This window comes from Octopus sinensis, linkage group LG18 (assembly GCF_006345805.1).
Source record: "Octopus sinensis linkage group LG18, ASM634580v1, whole genome shotgun sequence".
In the NCBI taxonomy this organism is placed as follows: Eukaryota; Metazoa; Mollusca; class Cephalopoda; order Octopoda; family Octopodidae; genus Octopus; species Octopus sinensis.
This window is the reverse complement of record NC_043014.1, coordinates 54,985,164-55,003,871: the sequence shown is the minus strand read 5'-3', so window position 1 is coordinate 55,003,871 and position 18,708 is coordinate 54,985,164. Positions and strand designations below refer to the sequence as shown.

General features: G+C 38.9%; 1 protein-coding gene across 1 annotated transcript; it reads left to right on the top strand.

Moving 5' to 3' along the window:
- Positions 1–9,184: 9,184 nt before the first annotated feature.
- LOC115221510 (histone PARylation factor 1) lies at positions 9,185–18,437 on the top strand. Its single transcript, XM_029791710.2, has 7 exons — positions 9,185–9,379; positions 11,273–11,462; positions 13,060–13,209; positions 14,024–14,225; positions 14,351–14,449; positions 15,707–15,948; positions 17,076–18,437. Exons 1-7 carry the CDS (start codon positions 9,218–9,220, stop codon positions 17,387–17,389), a joined length of 1,359 nt encoding a protein of 452 aa, XP_029647570.2. The 5' UTR covers positions 9,185–9,217; the 3' UTR covers positions 17,390–18,437.
- The last annotated feature ends 271 nt before the right edge of the window (positions 18,438–18,708 follow it).

Genomic DNA, 18,708 nt, shown 5'->3' with positions numbered 1-18,708 from the left:
ATTAATTGTGACTCCTCTGCATAGATTATTCGTGACTCTTCTGCATATATTATTCGTGACACCTTTGCATAGATTATTTGTGACTCCTCTGCATAAATTATTTGTGACTCCTCTGCATAGATTATTTGACATTCTTCTGCATAGATTATTTGCGAGTCCTCTGCACAAATTATTTGTGACTGCTCTGCATAGATTATATGTGACTCCTCTGCATAGATTATTTGTGACTCCTCTGCATAGAATATTTTGTGACTCCTCTGCATAGATTATTTGTGACTCCTCTGCATAGATTATTTGTGACTCCTCTGCATAGATTAATTGTGACTTCTCTGCATAGATTATTTGTGACTCCTCTGCATCAATTATTTGTGACTCCTCTGCATAGATTAATTGTGACTGCTCTGCATAGATCATTTGTGACTCCTCTGCATAGATAATTTGTGACTCCTCTGCATCAATTATTTGTGACTCCTCTGCATAGATTAATTGTGACTTCTCTGCATAGATTATTTGTGACTCCTCTGCATAGATTAATTGTGACTCCTCTGCATCAATTATTTGTGACTCCTCTGCATAGATTATTTGTGACTCCTCTGCATAGATTAATTGTGACTTCTCTGCATAGATTATTTGTGACTCCTCTGCATAGATTAATTGTGACTCCTCAACATCAATTATTTGTCACTCCTCTGCATCAATTATTTGTGACTCCTCTGCATAGATTATTTGTGACTCCTCTGCATAGATTAATTGTGACTCCTCTGCATAGATTATTTGTGACTCCTCTGCATCAATTATTTGTGACTCCTCTGCATCAATTATTTGTGACTCCTCTGCATAGATTATTTGTGACTCCTCTGCATATAATATTTGTGACTCCTCTGCATAGATTATTTGTGACTCCTCTGCATAGATTATTTGTGACTCCTCTGCATAGATTCTTCGTGACTCCTCTGCATAGATTATTTGTAACTCCTCTGCATAGATAATTTGTGACTCCTCTGCATCAATTATTTGTGACTCCTCTGCATAGATTATTTGTGAATCCTCTGCATAGATAAATTGTGACTACTCTGCATCAATTACTTGCGACTCCTCTGCATAGATTATTTGTGACTCTTCTGCATAGATTAATTGTGACTCCTCTGCATCAATTACTTGTGACTCCTCTGCATCAATGATTTGTGACTCCTCTGCATAGATTATTTGTGACTCCTCTGCATAGATAATTTGTGACTCCTCTGCATCAATTATTTGTGACTCCTCTGCATAGATTCTTCGTGACTCCTCTGCATAGATAATTTGTGACTCCTCTGCATCAATTATTTGTGACTCCTCTGCATAGATTCTTCGTGACTCCTCTGCATAGATGTGCTTACAAAGCTTTTGGATGAAGAAGCAGTGGAAAGAACAAGTTGGATATAAAGAACAGATTAATAACAAAGCAAAAGGGGACCGTCTTATCAGATCTGGATATTGAAAAAAGAAAACAACATCGACACCCTTGGACTTCATAGAGAAGATGACACAAAACATGGAAAGATGTGGAAGCTTGTGGATGATGGTTTTGTAAGAGAAAAACCCACCTACAGAGATCTTTTTAGTTGAATCATGCTTCTGCTCAGCTAAGCACCATTGCTGCTGTTGTTATTGTTGTTGTTAAGCAACAAGACGGGTCAGGGTGATTAGGTGATGGTCTAGGGCTTAGGGGCGGGAGACCCCAGACCTTGGAAAAAAGAAAAAAAAAAATTTGGTCGTCTTGTTGTAGTCGAGGGCTCTTTGTTGACGCCCGACACCACTGGGAGGTGCTCCTCGAAGTAGCTGGAAATGGAAATCTCCAGGTCCAAATTCTTGGACGGCTGCTGCTGCTGTTCACGGTGATGTACAGCAATGGATTGGATAGACATGTTGTGCTCTCTTGTATCACATCAGAGCAAAGGCATTTGGCTTATGATCAGAAGGTCATGAGTTCAATTGCTGGCAGCATGTTGTGTCCTTGAGCAATAAAAAATTAGTAATTCACAGGTGGTCAATTGCATTGTCTCTATCTTCTTGCCTTACACTGAAGAAATTATTATCATTATTATTATTATTGAGTGAGAGAGCAGTGCATGCCATCAAAGTGACACTGGGGTAAAATATACGAAACCCAGTATACCCATCAGGACTACCCGTCTGATAAGGGTACACCAGGCATATGCATCACAACCATATGTGCGCGACATGGTGATCTCATTTCAAGATAACAGCACATGACCTTGCAGGTGGGGCCCAGTTAGAATTTTCTTCTGGTCGGGTAACCCATCCTACTCAAAAGGTCCCTGAATAAGGGTTGTTTAAGGATGATGAACGAAACACCCATGTTTCCAGAGGTGAATTATTCAAACCCCAAAGAATCCCTCTCAACACATGGCTATGATGCTCCCCCACTACTTCTGCTCATGATCAGAGATGCACATATTATTATTATTGTTATTATTAATAAGGCAACGAGCTGGCAGAATCATGACCATGCTCAGCAGCCTTTCACCTGTCTTTCTGAGTTCAAATTCTGCCAGAATTGATTTTATCTTTCATCCTTTTGGGGTTGATAAATTAAGGACCAGTGACAGAGTTGATTTAATCGACTAGTCCCCCTTTCAGGCCTTGTGCCTAGAGTAGAAAGAATTATTATTATTGTTATTATTATTATTATCAAGGCATAAGGTGGCACATAAAAAGCACCCACTACACTCGCGGAGTGGTTGGCGTTAGGAAGGGCATCCAGCCGTAGAAACTCTGCCAGATCAGACTGGAGCCTGGAGCAGCCCCTGGCTTCCCAGACCCCGGTCGAACCGTCCAACCCGTGCAAGCATGGAAAACGGACGTTAAACGATGATGATGATGATTATTATTATTATTATTATTATTATTATTATATTATTATTATTATTATTAGCTTGGCAGAGTTGTTAAACATCAGATAGAATATTTTGTGGTATTTAATAATGATTCTGTGGATTGTGAGTTCAAATCCTGCCATGGAAAACTTTACCTTTCATCTTTTTAGTAGGGTTTGATAAAATGAAATGCCAGTCATGTAATGGGGGTCAATGATATCAACTAACTCCCTTCTATAAATTTCAGACTTTTTGTCTAAATTAAAAACAATTATTATTTTTATTGTCATGGTTTGAAAAATGTATCAAGAGTTTCCTTTTTCAAAACAAGAATCTGGAGAGACAACTTGGAAAAGATGCCTGGAAGTGTTCAGAGTAAACGAGGGTGTTAATAATGGAAATCATTTAACGAGGAATGATCAAGGTTAATGAGAATGTATCAGGTTAACAAAGAATGATCAAGGTTAATGAGAATGTGTCAGGTGAACAAATATATTTATGATGAGCAAAAATGTTTCATGGAAGAATAAATACACTAACAATGTTTACAGATCCTAAAATTGCTATTTTCTGGAATGTGCCTATGTCTACCTTGGAGGTAATTTGTCAATGTCCCTAGAGAAATAGTGGAGTATCACTTCAATTAGAAAATTACTATTTTTAAATCTCGCAACGTGAGATATTCAACAACAGTACTTTGGAGTAAAGATTGTTTGCCCAACATAACATGGCAGTCCTGGTTTAGGACGAATGTTGCTGTAATTTAACACCAGGAGACATCGTCTCCAGCTGGCTATACAACATGATCTGTGTGCTTATATTGTTTTGAGCTGAGTAGGAGTGCTAGATTCCTTTGTTCGAAAATATAAGGACATAGATCGTGTCGCATAGCCAGTGGGAGACGATGTCTCCTGGGGCTAAATAACAGCAACATTCGTCCTAAACCAGGACTGCCATGTTTATGTTGGCAAACAGCCTTTACTCCATCACTTCAATTGTTTGCTAATTACAAATGGAATGACAGACACGTAATGTTTTCTTAAGTTCAAACTGATAGGGTGATATTCTTATTGAGACCATCTTGGCCTTTCGTCCTGTCACAACAGATAAAAAGGGTTTCAGCTGAGCAGTGGGGGTGGAGGGGTTGGTATAACTGGCAACAAACATGATTCCTACAAATGTCAGGCCTTCTGCTTAGAGTAGAAAGAATTATTAATGAAGGAGGACAACTGGCAGAATTGACAGCACACGGGGCCGAACGCACCTAGTGGCAGTTCATCTGCCTTTATGTTCTGAGTTCAAAATCCGTCAAGGTCTCAACTTTGCCTTTCAGGGTTGATAACATAAAGTACCAGTTGAATACTGGGGTTGATGTAATCAACTAACTCCCTCCCACAAAATGTCAGGCCTTGTGCCTATAGTTTTATTTTCATTATTATTATTATTATTATTATTATTATGAAGGTGGGGGACAGTCAGAACCATTAGTAATGCATTGGACAAGATGCCTAGCAGCATCTCTTCCAGTTCTTTGTGTTCTGAGTTCAAACTCCACCATGGTTAACTTTGCCTTTCATCCTTTCAAGGTCGGCAAGATAAACTACCAATCATGTACTAGTTGAGTACATGGACTAACATTATCGACAACCCCCCCCACACCTGTAAAATTTCAAGCCTTCTGCCTATAGTAGAACGGTTTCTTCCTCTTCTTCTAATTATTATTATTATTATTATTGTTATTATTCTGCTGTGCTCATCTTTGGCTTTCATCCTTTTGGGGTTGATGAAATACCAGCTGAATACTAGGGTCGATGTAATCAACTAGTCCCCCTCCCCACAAATTTCAGGCCTTGTACCTATAGTAGAATTATTATTATTATTATTTATTATTCCAGCCATGCACTGGGGTCGTTTGTATCAACTAACGATCTCTCCCTCAAATTTCAGTATCAGAAATAATAAGAATAATAATAATCATTATTATTATAGCAATAAAGAATTTTTAAAATCACTATTATTACACTAAGTCTCATCCCTCAATTATTCAACACAATAATAATCTCTCTATTCACCTTGTTAGAAATATCTGTTTTGTGAGTTTTTCTTTTTATAATAATAATAATAATGAAATTATTGTATACAGTGCTCAGGTGCACCACAACTTGTCAGAGTATATGCAGTAATGTACAAATGTCTGGAAAGCGAACAATGTATGAGTCAGATAGATGCTTCTGTGTGTGTATGGAGGGGAGAAAATTAGGTGTAGTGTTGGCAGATCACATGAAGCATGGAAGTTTTGAAGGATGCAGTGCTCCGACAACTAACAACTGATGCCGGCAGTTTGTTCCATGCTTCAGCAACTCTTAGTGTGAAAAAATGCTTCCTGAAGTCATGGGAGCTGTGCTGTTTTCTGACTTTGAAAATATGTCCACGGGTGTTAGATGGAATGAAATGCCATCTGAGCTCTCTTTCTCCCTTTCACACTTTTTTCTTAACTCTCTCTCTCTCTCTCTCTCTCTCTCTCTCTCTTTAATCAAATATATTTCATACCAGCAATAACTGAATGGAATTGTGTCCAAAACACTTCAGGTTCCATTCATTGATTCAAACTCTTCTCTGCATTTTATATTTGGATTTCCGATTTATCTCCCTTGCCCTTTCTTTTTTTTATCTTTCACACAACTTCGTCATTAACAATTAATGATTGTTTTTGCTCTTTATTACGGGTGTAATTATAAATTAAGTCAAAATTCTTTTCCATGCCTCATCATATTAAGTATTTTAGCTCCCATTTATATATACATATATAGTAGTAGTAGGCATCTATTGGTCTTGAGAGGCCAAAGTTAACAGTGTGGTCATTTGTATATTATTGCTATTATTATTATTATTATTATTGGTAATAGTAGTCTGAGAATCAAAGATTTACTAATCCAGACTGAGTTTAATTAAGCTTTTTGTATGAAGGAAAAAATGTATTTTTCTTGTTAATTTTATATTGTAAATGATGACGTGTCATATTTTTGCGTTTCAAATATTGAAAAATTTTCAATAAAATAATAAACATGGGAAAAAAAGTTGGGATTTTTTTACCAAAAACTATAAATTTTTTTTTTTCTTTGGGCATTTGTATGTTATGAAGGTCGCAGGAAGACTGGCAGAATTGCAGGAACAATGGACGAACTGATAAAGTCTAATATTTGGTCATGTTCTGGTTTTACGTTCTAGGTTCAAATCAACTGGGTAGAATTTCGTTTTCATCCCTTAGGGGTACCAAATGAAATTAAAGTACAAATCAAGTGCTGGGGTTGATAGAATCAATGACAATTCCCTACCCTTAACCCCAAAATTTATAAACTATTTGCTGTAATAAAGGGCAGCGAGTTGGCAGGAAGAGTAGAGGGAGCAGACCCAGATCTATCTCCCTATTTCTCTTGTCTTCCCATTTCAAGGGTTTGGCTCAGTGGTTAAAAGGTTTGCTTTGGAACTACATAGCAACAGGTTCAATCTTGTGTGTGGCACTTGAAACAAGTGTCTTTCACCAAAACTTCAGATTAATAAAAATCTGGGTGACAGAAACTGTGAAGAATCCCCACTGAAGGGATCACTAATCCCGTTTTGGGGTTGTTGGGGTTTAATTTGTTGTCCAGTTTAACAATCACCATCACTTGGTCACTTTGGAAGTGTTTAGCAATGTCCACTTTGTTGGAAGTTTTGGGGCCAAGTGTCCAGTTTGAGGAGAATTCCTGCCTACCAGTCTCAGAATCCCTGAAAAGGGTCAGAGATGAGATGCTACATTTGCTCCTTTAACTAAGCTATTAAAATAATAAAGGCTCAGTTTTTTCCTTTCACCTCTTCAAAGATGTGACAAAATGGCTAACAGTATGAAAATTATATTTATCAAATCAATTACATTTCTCGATAAACATTTTTGTCAAGAAAAGATATTATTCTTATGTACCAGAGTGGAATGGTCAGCTGGCAGAACGCTGAGTGGCATTTCATACGTCTTTACAGTCTAAGTTCTAATTCCACTGAGGTCAACTTTGCCTTTCATCCTTTCAGGGTTGATAAAATAAGTACCAGTTGCAAACTGGGGTTGATATAATCGACTTACCCCACCCCGCTGGAAATTGCTGGCCTTGTGCCAAAATTCGAACCTAATATTCTATGTAACACTTTCTTTTCTTTTTGGTAACAAGTGTTAAAAATATGTCCCTCACTATAAAATTCTTTGTAATAATAACATAATTAATAATAATAATAATAATAATAATAATAATAATAATGATGATGCTGTTAATATTTGTAGTAAAACTATGTAAACCATGAATGTGATTTATACTTATTAAACTATTGTCTATCAAATATTTGGTATTTTTGTTTCCTTAATAAAGGGGGGGGGCAATTGGGGGAGTCGTTAGCCTGTCAAATAGACTGCAATATTCACTCCAACCCTCTGCACTCTGTGTTCAAACCTCACCTAAGTCTACCTTGCCTTTCATCCTTTCTGGGTCGATAAAATAAAGTACCAATCAAGTACTGGGGTCAATCATCCTCCCTCTCTCTCTCCTCTCTTTCTCTCAGAATCAGCAGTACTGTCAGCTCCCTTTTCCTCCTTGTCTTAAAGCACGGGCCCAATGGCCAGTTGTGTGAGGATCTCATAGGTCTAAAGATCCCAAGGCTAATATAAGGACATTGCTTTGCCTGAAAGGGTCAGGTGGGGACGGCTATAACATTATTCTGACTGCCCTGCTGCAATCCACTTCAGTGGAAGAATGTCATCTCCAAAGTTCCAGCCGTGTCAGACATACAATAATGAAAGTCTTATTAATTCCCTACAAAACTGAAGCTGGTGCCCCAACAGAAAGAACAGACCTATCATCTTTTATGTTCATTGTCTTTTTTATTAATTCAACCAAAACACCATTTGCCAGCCTCGCCTTGCCTCCGTGCCGGTGGCACATAAAGAGCACCATCCGATTGTGGCCGTTTGCCAGCCTCGTCTGGCACGTAAAAAGCACCCACTACACTCATGGAGTGGTTGGCGTTAGGAAGGGCATCCAGCCGTAGAAACATTGCCAGATCAGACTGGGCCTGGTGCAGCCTTCTGGCTTCCCAGATCCCAGTTGCACCGTCCAACCCATGCCAGCATGGAAAGCGGACGATGATGATGGTGATGATGACAATGATGAAGACAGTAGTTTGTTGTCCGTTCACCAGCTCAGCATCCAGTGATGTTGGCTGTTGACTAAATAAGTTCATCTGCTGAAATTGTTCACATCCACAATGCTGCATCCCATGATTTTAAGGTACCTTGGCTCAGGTGGTTACATGCTGTTTAACCCACAGCTAGAACCCAGATAGGTGCTACTACTCTGGGTCAGAGCAGACCTGGGAACAATAATGCCTAAGAGGTAATTCCACAATTGTCAAAAACCTGGAACTTCTGAAACTAGGGCCCCCATTACTGGATTGTCACACCTCACTTGTTGCACTTCTGTGTGTTACATCTTGTTACACTCTCCAGGAAAATCAATTATATAGTCAAGACCGGTGGTAAAATACTTCGTGCAATGAGATATACACCCATAATGAGGTGAAATAACAAGTTGTTTAATGCCTAATTCTGGCCGAGAAAGGCAGGGGAGACAACCCTGAAATTGTAATTAATTAAAATAAACTGAAATTAGTATGCAGGTAATTAAGTAGAGAATGAGCCTGATCTTGGCAGCATGATGACAACTTTGGACATGTTTTAGTCCTATTAGACCTTTTCAGCGAAGGTTGCCTGTATTGACAGACAAAAACGACTTGAGAGATATCTGCAGGTTTAAAAGTAGAAAATGAGAAGGGTACAAAATGACATGAGAAGGGAAAGACTTTTGGCGATCATTCGTTACTAGTAACATAGCTGTCACTTATAAACCCACGTGGGTTTATTTAGATTTCTGAAGAAAAAAAGATACCCTCCCCCCACCCCTAAACCCACATATATGAAAAAAATTAAAATTTTACAGAAAGTGATGATCTTCTTCTTCTTCAAATGTAAACAAATACACGTGAGGTGAATGGGACGCATATCGAAAGAATGCCAGACTTTCCTTTCCAAAGTGTCCAAGAATTGCTTTAACGACTAAGGACGACCTCTCTTACCTGTCAACTTGGGAGTAGTGGAGAGGTGTGAGCGAGTCCCGAAGCTTCTCAGGTGAGGATGGAATTATAAAAGAAGAAAGCAATGAAGAGGGGTTTCGCCCAAAACCTTTCCATTTTGGGTGAAAATCGTTGAAAGAGCAACGAACTCTCCGTTGTGGGAGATAGATTTCTTAGCTTAAAAGATGGCAGCTGTGAGTCCCGCGGCCGTCGTCACGGCGAAGCAAGACAAGCGACCCATGTGTAAATACGGCGAGAAATGCTACAGGAAGAACCCGAACCATTTGCGGGAATACCGCCACCCGAACAAACCTGAAAGCGAAGAGCAGCAGAGCCAGAACGACCAGGTCAGCCTGACATATTCATGTATTGTCCCAGCACGTGTAATTAATATTGTAAACAACTCGAGTTTCCCGCCAAATCTCCCCCCCCCTTTTTTTTTACCCATTCATCCTACGAATTTCTCTTCAGAACTCTTTTACAGATATTAGAATATTCCTTGCCAAACAGAGAAACGACACGTATTTTCCGTTATCTTTCTGAATTCTGATACTTCCTACCTACGCAGCCCGAGCTGCTTGAAACAACAGCCAGACTTCTTTTATTACCTTACTGTAGCTTTTACAAAGGAAGGATATATTAGATGATGTGGCCGCTGATATATTGGTTGCATTTTTATTATAATACCTGCCAGAATATGTTTATGGCGCGTGAAAAATTCCCAGTATCACTTTTCAAGTTTTTATTTATTTTTGATACCATAGAAACCGCAACGTGTTCTTATATGAGAAAGAAGGGGTTTATTAAAAGGGATCCAATGATTGTTTGGGTTATTTTATTTGAAAATGTAAAACAAAAGGTTAATGTTTACAGGTTAAAAAAGAACAAGCTGAAATTTGTTCCATGAAAACATGTTTAGGTATTTTGTTGTGTGTAACACAAGACATCTTAGCAAGCGAACTAAAAGTATTTCACTGTCCGCTAAAATATGTCTTCGCCAAAATTTCTTTCTTGGTGGATTTGTGGCACATAGGAAGATCATTCATGTTATCCTACATAAACACAATCCATCTATAGAAATTAACTACCAACGTTGGTTCCCTCTGTTAGGACACTGCATCTCTCAAGAATTCCGGGTTTCCTGATATTCCCCAATCTACTCCAAATATGTTCCTCTTTATGATTTTTGCTGTTCTCTCTTCTCTCTTTGTGGGTTTTATCGGTATTATGAATGCATGTTTGGTTAATCATTACCCTCTTTTTCACATATTGCTGTTTTCTATCCCCCTCCCCACGCATTTTTTTAACCTTTTTCTGACGGGTTGTAGTGCACCAGAGCACTTTGCAAAAAGTTTATTATTATTGGTGCGGCGAACAAAATTATTAGTCTCTGATTCCTCGTAACTGTCTCCCTACCTATTTGAAACCATTACCTTGCAAGTATTGCATCATCCTCAGGAATAAAAATTGGTCAGCATTGTTGTTGGAATTGAAAGACTTTGAAGCAAAGGTGACAGGTACCTTTTCTCTTTCAATAACTTTTTCTTCGACTTTGACCCGATCGTAATTGAGATTGCTAATAATAAAAATATCTGAATAATTCTGGTTGTTTAACAATCAATATTATTTTCCTTGTTGCATTCCGAGTCAATTTTTGTCATACTAACGTCTATTTTGATAATCTATTTTGATAATTAGTCGAGTTTCGGTATGCCGTTTTTCCATGAGCCTCATTCATTTGACCTAGATATTAAAAAAAAAAATTCCTCATCTTTCAAATGTCTATGGATGGATATTAATGCATATGAGTCTTTTTTCAAATATAATTCTGGAGAATTGAAGAAGTAAATTTACCAAATCTTGTCTTCCTCGTTTTGCACATTGATATCATAAGCAGGCAGTTCGGTTGATTGGATCAACTGGGACCCTTCTCTTCGTAACTGATAGGGTACCAGTTGTATATATGTATGTGTATATATATATATATCGCTAGCCACAACACATTCTTTATTTTCTCTCCTTGTTTCTTTCTGTGTTCCTTTCTGTTGAAGAGCATAGGCTCGAAACGTTAAAGACTTTTTTCTATTCCTGAGCGTTAAACTAATACATCTGTTTGTTGTCTACACCACCTGTCTTCGTCTTTTGTGTTTTTTTGTGTGAATTCTACCTATATACCTATATATATATATATATATATATATATATATATATCTAAATGCAAACTTTCTTCTATTGCAAAGGATAATACAGAGCCTTCCTCTAAAAAGCCCAAATTAGATCCACATAAAACAGGGTCCATATCTGATGATGATGATGACGATGACGTATCAAGGGAGAGTGGAAAGACAAGTGATGATGCAAAGCAGCAGGATGAGAGCGTCCCTGGAACATCAGGAGAATCCAGCAAACCCGTAAATGAAGAAAGCCAAGGTAAGCATCATATTTCCCTAATATCTTGTATAAAGACAGGGAGCAGACAAAATCATGAACACACTGGGCCAAAAGGACCAGTTGATCGGTGGGTGTCGATGGAACCGACTCCTTTTCTTGAAATTGCTGGTCCTCTGCCAAATTGTGTTTCTAAGGGCATCCAGCTGTAGAAAATCTGCCAGATCAAGATTGGAGCCTGGTGCAGCTATGTGGTTCGCCAGCCCTCAGTCAAAATCGTCCAACCCATGCTAGCATGGAAAGCAGACGTTAAACGATGATGATGATGATGACATCTGTCAATCCCTTAGATAGACATTATTTTAAAAAAGACTTCAGGTTTAGTCCAATCGCACGGCAACTTAAGCAAGTAATCTCACCGTGTGTGTGTGGGGGGGTGATTGTGTTTCCTGATCTCAACATCACACAATAGCTGTAAATGAGTGACACTGTCATACAAGCAGTGTTTTTCATTTCTTCTGTGTCTGGCCATGGATAAATGTTACTCTCCTTTGAAACAGGTGAGTGTTGCCGACAGGAAGGGCATTTGGTTGCAGGGGATCTGCTTCGGCAAACCCCATCTGGTCCCTGCAAACAAGGAACGGTGCATATCAAAAGGGTTTCTTTTTTAAAAATCACATTTCATTTTACAAAACTTTTTTCTTAATAGAAAAAATACATTTCTAAATATCTGAGAGAGATTTATGCTGTAGTGGTAGGATAAAGTAGTTGTATACTGTCAATTTAATGTAACAGTTCCATGAAGGGAATCACACCACTGCTATTTAGCCCTAGGAGGCATCAACACTTTCTGTCGGCCTTAACACATTTCTTGTGTCCTTATACTTGCAAAGGGGAGACAAGCACCACCCATCCAGCTAAGCCAGCAACCAGAGACTAGTTTCTGAGTCATTGCTCATCCTCAGTCTGGAGTAACCTGGCCTGCTGGTTGGAGATGCCTGTCTAGCCTTTGCAAACATATAAGAATTCTAGTGAAATACATTCACTGATTACAAAAATAGAAATAACACATTTCTAAATATCTGAGAGAGATGTAAGCAGTTGTGGTACGATAAAGTGGTTGTATACTGTCAACTTCATGAGACTGTCACATTAATTTGACTCTCTCTCTCTCTTTTACTCTTTTACTTGTTTCAGTCATTTGACTGTGGCCATGCTGGAGCACCGCCTTTAGTTGAGCAACTCAACCCTGGGACTTATTCTTTGTAAGGCCAGTACTTATTCTATCGGTCTCTTTTGCCGAACCACTAAGTAATGGGGACGTAAACACACCAGCATCGGTTGTCAAGCAATGCTAGGGGGACAAACACAGGCACACAAACATATACACACACACTTTTATATATATATATATATATATATATATATATATACATATATACGACAGGCTTCTTTCAGTTTCCGTCTACCAAATCCACTCACAAGGCATTGGTTGGCCTGGGGCTATAGCAGAAGACACTTGCCCAAGATGCCACACAGTGGGACTGAGCCTGGAATCATGTGGTTAGTTAGCAAGCTACTTACCACACAGCCGCTCCTGCGCCTATACAATTACTTTTTTTTTTTTAATCCTTTTCAGATAAATGTGAAGAAGAGTTGACTTTAACGCCTCCACCTTCCCCTGAAGACATCAAGGACAACATTCGTGAGAAATTCTTGTTTGATATGCCGGACGATTTTTACGAACTCTGGAAGTTCTGTGAAGCAACTCATCCAGAAAATCCCACCAGTAAGATCTGTTGTTGTTGTTTTTGTTATTTATTCTTTGTGTTGTTGTTGTGTTGAACCACAGGTCAACGAGACAAACTTTTGAGGGTCCAGCCATGACCATCCTGTTTCTTTTTTTCTCCACCTTGAATCTATCCAGGATTGTTATGCAAAGTGTCTTTTTTTCTTAAAAAAACTAAAAGGCATTATTTGAGGTAGATTCGGCTGTTGTTTCAAGCAGGTCACATGACTGTAGAATGTTCCTTGTTGGCTTCACAGACAAATGGGCTGGTGTTGTTGTTGTTTAACCCTGGGTCACCATTGACCCAGAGTCAAACCTTTGATCAAAAAGATTCAAACTATGATCATCCCATCCTTTTTCCAGTTGTCATAATGTACCTAGGGTTACATTATGCAATATGTCTTTTTATAGAATAAAAAAGAAAAAGATACTTGACCACACAAACTTGGCTGTGTGGTCAAGAAGTTTGCTTCCCAACTTCATGGCTCTGGGTTCAGTCTCAATGTGGGCAGATGCCTCCTTACCATGCTGGCATGGGTTGGAAAAGATCTCAAACCACTTCCTATTTGAAGTTACTGCTGTCCTAGATGTGCCACATTGCCTTCCTTATATGTCTCCATTTTGGCTTTGCGTCTATGGCTAGAATACCCTTCCTATGACCAACCACTTTACAGAGTGTCCAGGGTGCATTTTCCCCATGGCACCACCATTTTCCATCCTTCACATGGCCCCTACGTTCATCACCCATGTCTTGCTATCATTGTGTATCTTTTGTTCAATTGATTTTAATTTTAAGGAATTTTTCTCTGCCCAGATTGCTTCAGTGATGTTCTTGGGTTCCAATTAGTTGGACCTTTTGATATTTTGGCTGGTAAACACAAGCAATTAAATGGCAAAAACAGCAAGGGTCGTTACCCTAACTACCTCATTCACTGGCGCTATTACTTGGACCCTCCAGAGTTCCAAACAGTAATTCGTGGCAATGACACAACTCAATTCCATTTAGGTTACTTCAGGTAAGAAAGTTTTCTTTGTAATTTTAATCATTTTCTTTCCATGTTTCTGTGGAAATACGCTGCCTTTTTGGGAAGTACCCTCCCTTTTGAATTCATGGTTTTCTTGTTTTTCTTCTGAATTCCAGAGATGTCCCGACAGAGGCACCAGTCTTTGTTGCTGCTAATTCTGCCAAAGAAGGTCCTGCCATCATTCCACGTGGTGAAAACCTTTTTGCAGCCCTCAGGTAACACAGCATTGTCGTAGTTTTATATTACTCTTTTCTGTCTTTACTCTTTTGCATGTTTCGGCCCTAACGCTGCTGCCATGCTGGGTCACCACCTGTGAAATATGTGGCCAGCAAGCCTCTGCGGAGGATCGAACCCTGTACCTCTCAAATTCCAGCTGAATGCCATCATCATCATCATCATCATGTACTATTAAACTAAGATACCCCTTTATGACATACTGCACATAAGACTTGTCACTAGAATTGGTAGAGTGTTGGACAAAATTTATTGTGCTATTTAAAAGCAAGCTCTCTATGTTGTGAAGTTCTCCATTTTGGGATCAATAAAATTAAGGACTAGTGAAGTATAAGGGTCCACATAAAGGGCAAGAATTTCTAGTAGAAGACCAACATTTCCTCAAGGATGATGGCTTTTTTGTCAGGTGTTGAGAGGTGAAAGTGTACTAGGGGCACAGGCACCAGTGCCTTGCTGTGGTAAGAGGTAAGAAGCTTGCTTCCCAACTACATAGTTCCAGGTTCAGTCCCACTGTGTGGTACCATGGGCAAGTGTCTCCTACCATAATCTCAGGCTAACCAAAGCCTTGTGAGTGGATTTGGTTGATGGAAATTGAAAGAAGACCATATGTATATATATCCACGTGTGTGTGGGATTATCCCCACCACTGCTTGACAACTGGTGTTGGTGTGTTTATGTCCCTGTAACTTAGCAGTTCAGCAAAAAAAAGATCAATAGAATAAGTACCAGGCTTTAAAAAGAAAAAAAAATGCCCTGGGGTTGATTCATTCAAGTAAAAGTTCTTCCGAGCAGTGCCCCAGCATGGCCGCAGTGTAATGCCTGCAACAAGTAAAAGATTATATAGGAGTGGATGAGAAGATTATGTGTGTGTTCACGTGTGTGTATGTATGTATACATTTATGTGTGTGTATACATGTGTATGTATGTATATATATATATAAAGTTAATCCAAACAAGAAAGCACAAAAAAACACAACAACACGAGGACGTGGAACAAATATAGTATTATTGGACGCTTAAGAAAAAAGGAGGGTTTAACGTTTCGTGCGGAGCTCTTTGTCGGAAACATAAGAGAAGGAAAGATCCAGAGAAAAAAAAATCGCCAACGGTACACACGAGGTCATGTGTTTGTTTGTATATATATTTTTTCATGCATGTGTTGATGTGATTTGTATTTCTAATGAAATTTTTTGCTGAAGACAAATAATTCCATTTTGGTATTTTTCTTCCGATTCCAGTTTCTATTTAGGTGAAAACATTAAATCCAAGAAACTCTTCAAACCAAAGCAACCTGCTGCCCTTCAACTCCAATCAGATTTGACTGAATGGGCCAAAAAGCTCAACTTCAATCTGGAGTTGAAAACCAAATCCATGAAGGAACGAGACAAGAAGACGGTCTGCAAAGCTTTCCATGGGGCTGGAATTGTGGTCAAGTTAGACAAGAACGAAGTTGGTTACCGTCCAATCCCAGAAACTCCAGGTAGAAACTTCTCTTTTGTTCTTTCTTTTTAACTATTTCTGTGTCATTGGAGGCGGCTTTCATATTGAACTCATTTATTCCTTATAGATTTGCCAGTGCCGCCTGACTGGCTCCCGTGCCGGCGGCACGTAAAAAGCACCATTCAAGCATGCCTGATGCCAATACTGCCTGACTGGCCCTTGTGCCAGTGGCACATAAAAGGCACCCACTTCATTCTCGGAGTGGTTGGGGTTAGGAAGGGCATCCGGCTGTAGAAACACTGCCAAATTAGATTGGAGCCTGGTGCAGCTTCCTGGCTTGCCAGCCCTCAGTCAATCCATCCAACGCATGCCAGCATGGAAAGCAGATGTTAAATGATGATGATGAGGATGAGATTTCGTGTGAACTGCCTCCTCTAGTCTAACAAACAAAACCAAAGTTGATACATTGCACCTTAAAATTACATCTTCTCTACGACCTGAACTTGACAAAGAACATTGATGTTTCTACCTCATCTTCTTCACAGTTTCCGTTTTGTAATTTTCTTTTTCTCTCTGGATATAATAATGTGGTCCCAGTGATGACACACGCTATTCCTTATGCAACTCGTTTAGCTGAATCTCCACAACCTTAAATGATTTCGTAGTATGAAGACTGACTCTCTCTCTCACTCACTCTCTCTGTCTAAACTCCCCCTCCCCCAATACACGGCAGCCACACAACAAGTAGACACTCATTTGGTTTGGAATGTATCTCCAGAATCCTCCTCTGACTCCAAAGGAACTGTAGTGACTCTCGAGTAAAACTGTAGTGACTCTCGAATAAAACTGTAGTGACTCTTGAATAAAACTGTAGTGACTCTCGAATAAAACTGTAGTGACTCGAATAAAACTGTAGTGACTCTCGAATAAAACTGTAGTGACTCTCGAATAAAACTGTAGTGACTCTCGAATAAAACTGTAGTGACTCTCGAATAAAACTGTAGTGACTCTCGAATAAAACTGTAGTGACTCTCGAATAAAAAGTATGATTGTGTAGAAGTTGTTGATGTTTGACTCCTGTACAGGAACGCCTTAAAAATGTATCTTTATTTTGATCCTGCCAAATCCTTCAACTTATAGACGTTTGTTTCCTTTTTTTTCTTCCAGCCGCTTTGAAGAAAATGTTCCAGAAGATTCTTGACAGCAAAACTGAAGAAGACAGAAACCAGAATTTTGAGCCGTTACAAGAACTGATGACTTTGATCCAATTTGCAAACGACGAATGCGATTATGGTGAAGGATTGGAGCTGGGAATCAACCTCTTCTGTTTCGGGGGCGACATCTTCAATTCCACCATCCAGTTCTTACTTCCTCTTGCTTACCAGTTGCTACAGCATCCGCAGTTTAGCCAAATCATCACAGAACATCTGAAGCATAGGAAAATGAGTGCCCTTCCTCATGAACTTAACGAACTCAACTAATTGAAATTAAAAAAAAAAAAGAAAGAAACATTTTGCTAATGTCGAGTCGTTAGAAGACAAATCTATACAAAATATTTAGAAAAGTTTAGGAGATTTGATGAATTTGTGTGGTAAGATGATGGGCCTAGCAAGAGGAAGAAAAACGTTTTCTCTTTCTCTAATGAAGAGTTTGGCTCCAAACACCTGTCTTCTCATCTTCTCGTGGCAAATCAACTTATCCAAATTTTCAAACTTCATTAAATAATTTTTGCCGACACAGACGGACATTATTTTCTTCATCCTTGAGGTCTGGCTTTTGTATATTGCTTTGAGCTGAATGGATGTTTTGTCACTTAATCAAACTGACAAGATATAACGTTTCTAATGAAGGACAATGATTTGAAACGGGGGCCTCCCATCTCCCTCTTTGTTTGAGCTGTCACTCTCAGGGCAGAGGTTACATGCATTTGATTCAAGTTTCCTAAACTAAGAACTTATCGCAATTCCTGTTAATTTATATTATTTCAAGGACACATATCATAAATGGGAATACGGATGGCATTATTGCAAAGTTCATGACTGTTTCATAGTTCTATATTCCATCCATTCTTGTGAATACAGCTTGGAAAGAGATCAGTTCCACCAAGCTTATTTTGTCCCCACTTAAACTGCAAGAAGTCTTCAGTTGTTCCCTAAACATTTCTGGTTTGAGGCTCTCTGCACCATTATATATAAGTATGGCACAAATGGTCGTGGAGAGTATTCAGCTGTTGATTCTGAAGCCATCAATTCAAATGTTGTCCATAAACATATCTCGTTTCTACGTAAACTCACTGGACTCTGTTCTTGTTTCACATTTCAAAGGAATCCAGTTGGAAACATTCAGTTCCTTTGAAAATTTTGTCATTTTTTTTTCTTTTACACCTTTCATATTTTTTATCATCTCACGTGTCATGGGTCTCTTGGTATTTTTTGAATCTTGGGTCTAGAAATAAAACTTTTGACCAAATGTAGCATCACATCATACATTATGCTTTTGTCAATAAAATGTGAACTTCGTTAACGAAATAATTAGGAAGTAAATGTATGCTTTCCAATTAAGATCTAAAATATAAATTTTCTATCTTCTGTGTATTTTTTTCTTCTTTTTTTTTTCCAATTCTCTTAAACAATTCCATGCAATCTTTTCCACTCACTAGTTGTGGGGGTGGAGTCCTCAGTCACCTCCTTTTTAAAGTCCCCATCTCAAGCAACCATCATTATGCTTCCCAGCTGGGTTCCCAACCTTGACCGACTGACCCTACGGATATTATCCAACCATTCTTGGTCTAACCCCAGGT

Excerpts from the sequence above, each read along its gene's own strand:
- LOC115221510 (XM_029791710.2), top strand. The coding sequence starts at position 9,218 with ATGGCAGCTGTGAGTCCCGCGGCCGTCGTCACGGCGAAGCAAGACAAG. Across the intron at positions 13,210-14,023 it reads TCATCCAGAAAATCCCACCA|ATTGCTTCAGTGATGTTCTT; the intron begins GTAAGATCTGTT and ends TTCTCTGCCCAG. Across the intron at positions 14,226-14,350 it reads TTCCATTTAGGTTACTTCAG|AGATGTCCCGACAGAGGCAC; the intron begins GTAAGAAAGTTT and ends TCTGAATTCCAG.